Below are 3,463 nucleotides of genomic sequence, written 5' to 3' on the forward strand. Positions count from 1 at the left end.
TTTTGTTGATTTGATTCTTCTCCCTTTTTTCCTTGATGAGTCTGGCTAATGGTTTGTCTATTTTATTTATCTTCTCAAAGAACCAGCTTGTAGTTTTGTTGATTTTTGCTACAGTCTCCTTTGTTTCTTTTTCATTTATTTCTACTCTGATTTTTATGATTTCTTTTCTTCTACTAACTTTGGGGTTCTTCATTTCTTTTTTTTTTCTAGTTTCTTTAGGTGTAAAGTTAGGTTGTTTGTTTGATTTCTCTCTTGTTTCTTGAGGTAAGCTTGTATTGCTATGAACCTTCCTCTTAGCACTGCTTTTACTGAATCCCATAGGTTTTGGGTTGTCGGTTTTTCATTTTCTAGTTTTTTTTCTTTTTTTTTTTCGCTTTCTCTTTCTCTCTCTTTTTTTTTTTTTTGCCAAGCCAATGCCACCCCACCTTTATTTACTGGTCCTCAGGTTCCAGTCAGACACTTGAATCTGGAGGGCACAGGAAGAAAAAAAATGGCCCTGAAGACCCTCCCAACTCACCACACAGAGCAGGACCCACTGGGTAGCCTCGTCAGCTCAGGCCAGCCCCACGCCCCTTCCTAAGGGCGAGCCAGACCTGGCTGCCTAGAACCCTTGGAGGGGGCACCCAGCAGTGTGCCAAGCCCGGAGAGCTGGTGTCATCCTAAAGCTGACAAGGAAAGAAAGGGCCAGGCTGGACAGTGGGGTGGGGGGTCAGACGGTCCCCGTGCCCCGGGCACAGATGCAGCAGGGTTCGGTGAGGGACCCATGCTGGGTGTGGCTGGGACCACCCTGTCCTGGCTCCTGGCCACTTCAGGACAAAACCAGCCCAGTCTCACAGCACAGGAGATAACAAAGGCCCCTCATCTCCCTCCTGATCCTGGAAGTGCCCAGGGGTTTGGGGTGGGGGCAGGAGAAGGCGACAAGAACCAGGGTCGAGGCCCTGGGGGCAGGCAGGACCAGCAGCTCCAAAGGTCCAGCCAGGCCCGGGGTGGGCACGGGCTGGCAGGGCCGAGGCCCTCCTAGGGACGGGGGTAACCTGAGATCCCCCGAGAGGAAAGGAGAGGCTCAGGGAGGAGGGGCAGGCCTTGGCCATCAATCATGCCTGTCCTGGTCCCGGGATTTTCGGCCCACTGGGAGCAAGGCCCCCTCCCCCTCCCAGGAGCTGAGCCCACAGGAGAGGAGGCGGCCAGCGGCAGGCTGCACCCAGATCTCCCGGAGGCCAAGGGAGGGGCACTGGCGCGCCTTAGGACTTCTTGGCGTCCTGCGTGTTCCGTCGCTTCAGGTCGCTCAGGTCGATGGGCTTGAAGGTCTTCAGGCTGGGGTTAGGGACCTTCTCCACGTACTCCTCCACCAGGTCCCGCTCGCTGCCCGACATCTGGCTCCGCAGGTCCCGCTCCACACCCTGCCAGGCTTCATAAATGAAGCGCACATTCTCCTCCTGGGCCGGGGTGAAGATCTCGCTGCTGTTGGGGGGAGAGCGGGGGCCACTGTTCCTCTTGCCGTTGTAGATGACTCTGAAGACGGGGGAACTGGTCATCGCTGGGGCGTCTGGTCCTCACACTCCACTGCTGGATCCCCTCGGCCTCTCGCCCTCTCGGCCGCCGCCGCTGCCAGGGGCCCGGCCGGAAGTCCGGTTTTTCATTTTCATTTGTTTCTATGCATACTTTGATTTCCTTTTTGATTTCTTTCACGATCTGTTTCTTTTTCAGAAGTGTGTTTTTCAGCTTCTATATTTTTGTATTTAATAGCTTTTTTTTCCCCCCTGTAGTTGACATCTAATCTTACCACATTGTGATCAGAAAAGATTCTTGAAAGGATTTTAATTTCTTTGAATTTACCAAGGCTAGATTTATGGCCCAGGATGTGATCTATCCCGGAGAATGTTCTGTGTGCACTTGAGAAAAAGGTGAAATTCATTGTTTTGGGGTGAATGTCCTATAGAGATCAAATAGGTCTAACAGGTCCATTGTATCATTTAAAGCTTGTCTTTCCTTGCTGCTTGTCTGTTTTGTTGATCTATCCAAAGGTGTAAGTGAGGTATTAAAGTCTCCCACTGTTATTGTGTTACTGTTAATTTCCCCTTTCATACTTGTTAGCATTTGCCTTATATACTGAGGTGCTCCTATGTTGGGCACATATATATTTATAATTGTCATATTTTCTTCTTGGATTGATCCTTTGATCATTATGTAGTGTCCTTCATTGTTTCTTTTCAGTCTTTGTTTGAAAGTCTGTTTTATCTGATATGAGTATTGCTACTCCTGCTTTGTTTTTTTTTTTTTTTTGGTCTCCATTTGCATGAAATATCCTTTTCTAGCCCTTCACTTTCAGTCTGCATGTGTTCCTTGGTTTGAGACTGCTCTCTTGTAGACAGCATATATAGGGGTCTTGTTTTGGTATCCATTCAGCCAATCTTTGTCTTTTGGTTGGGGCATTCAACGCACTTACATTTAATATAATCATTGATAAGTATGGTCCCATTGCCATTTACTTTGTTGTTTTTGGTTCAATTTTATAAGCCTTTTTTGTGTTTCCTGTCTAGAGAAGATCCTTTAGCATTTGTTGAAGAGCTAGTTTGGTGGTGCTGAATTCTCTCAGCTTTTGCTTGTCTGTAAAGCTTTTGATTTCTCCTTCATATTTGAATGAGATCCTTGCTGGGTATAGTAATTGGGTTGTAGGTTTTTCTCTTCCATCACTCTAAGTATGTCCTGCCATTCCCTTCTGGCCTGAAGAGTTTCTAATGAGAGATCAGCTGTTATCATTATAGGGATCCCCTTGTATGTTATTTGTTGCTTTTCCCTTGCTGCTTTTAATATTTGCTTTTTGTGTTTGATCTTTGTTAGTTTGATTAATATGTGTCTTGGGGTGTTTTGCTTTGGGTTTATCCTGTTTGAGACTCTCTGGGTTTCTTGGACTTGGGTGGCTGTTTCCTTCCCCATTTTAGGGAAGTTTTCAACTATTATCTCCTCAAGTATTTTCTCATGCCCTTTCTTTTTGTCTTATTCTTCTGGGACACTGAAGATTCGAATGTTTGGGTGTTTAACATTGTCCCAGAGGTCTCTGAGATTGCCCTCATTTCTTTTCATTCTTTTTTCTTCTCTGTTTCATTTATTTTCACCATTCTATCTTCCACCTCACTTATCCTCTCTTCTACCTCAGTTATTCTACTGTTGATTCCTTCCAGAGTGCTTTTGATCTCAGTTATTGCATTACTCATTATTGATTGACTCTTCTTTATTTCTTCCAGGTCCTTGTTAAACATTTCTTGCATCTTCTCAATCCTACAGACTTGTCAAAGTTTCCTGGTTGGGGGAGTTTGCCGTCTGTGTTCTGATTGGTGGAGCTGGATCTCTTCTCTCTGGAGTGCAATGAAGTGTCCAATAGTGAGTTTTGAGGTGTTTATGGGTTTGGCATGGCTTTGGGCAGCCTGTCTTTTAATGCTCAGGGGTGTGTTCCTGCTTTGCT

At 46.1% G+C, this 3,463-nt stretch overlaps 1 protein-coding gene across 1 annotated transcript; it reads right to left on the reverse strand.

Annotated features, from left to right (window-relative positions):
- Positions 1 to 397: 397 nt before the first annotated feature.
- On the reverse strand, positions 398 to 1,604 carry LOC109563616 (mapk-regulated corepressor-interacting protein 1-like). The gene has a single exon (XM_019966971.2). It carries the CDS (start codon positions 1,533 to 1,535, stop codon positions 1,242 to 1,244), a length of 294 nt encoding a protein of 97 aa, XP_019822530.2. The 5' UTR covers positions 1,536 to 1,604; the 3' UTR covers positions 398 to 1,241.
- Positions 1,605 to 3,463: the final 1,859 nt, after the last annotated feature.

This window comes from Bos indicus, chromosome 9 (genome assembly GCF_029378745.1).
Source record: "Bos indicus isolate NIAB-ARS_2022 breed Sahiwal x Tharparkar chromosome 9, NIAB-ARS_B.indTharparkar_mat_pri_1.0, whole genome shotgun sequence".
NCBI lineage: Eukaryota > Metazoa > Chordata > Mammalia > Artiodactyla > Bovidae > Bos > Bos indicus.

Coding starts and splice junctions, on each gene's coding strand:
- LOC109563616 (XM_019966971.2), bottom strand. CDS start 1,535: ATGACCAGTTCCCCCGTCTTCAGAGTCATCTACAACGGCAAGAGGAAC.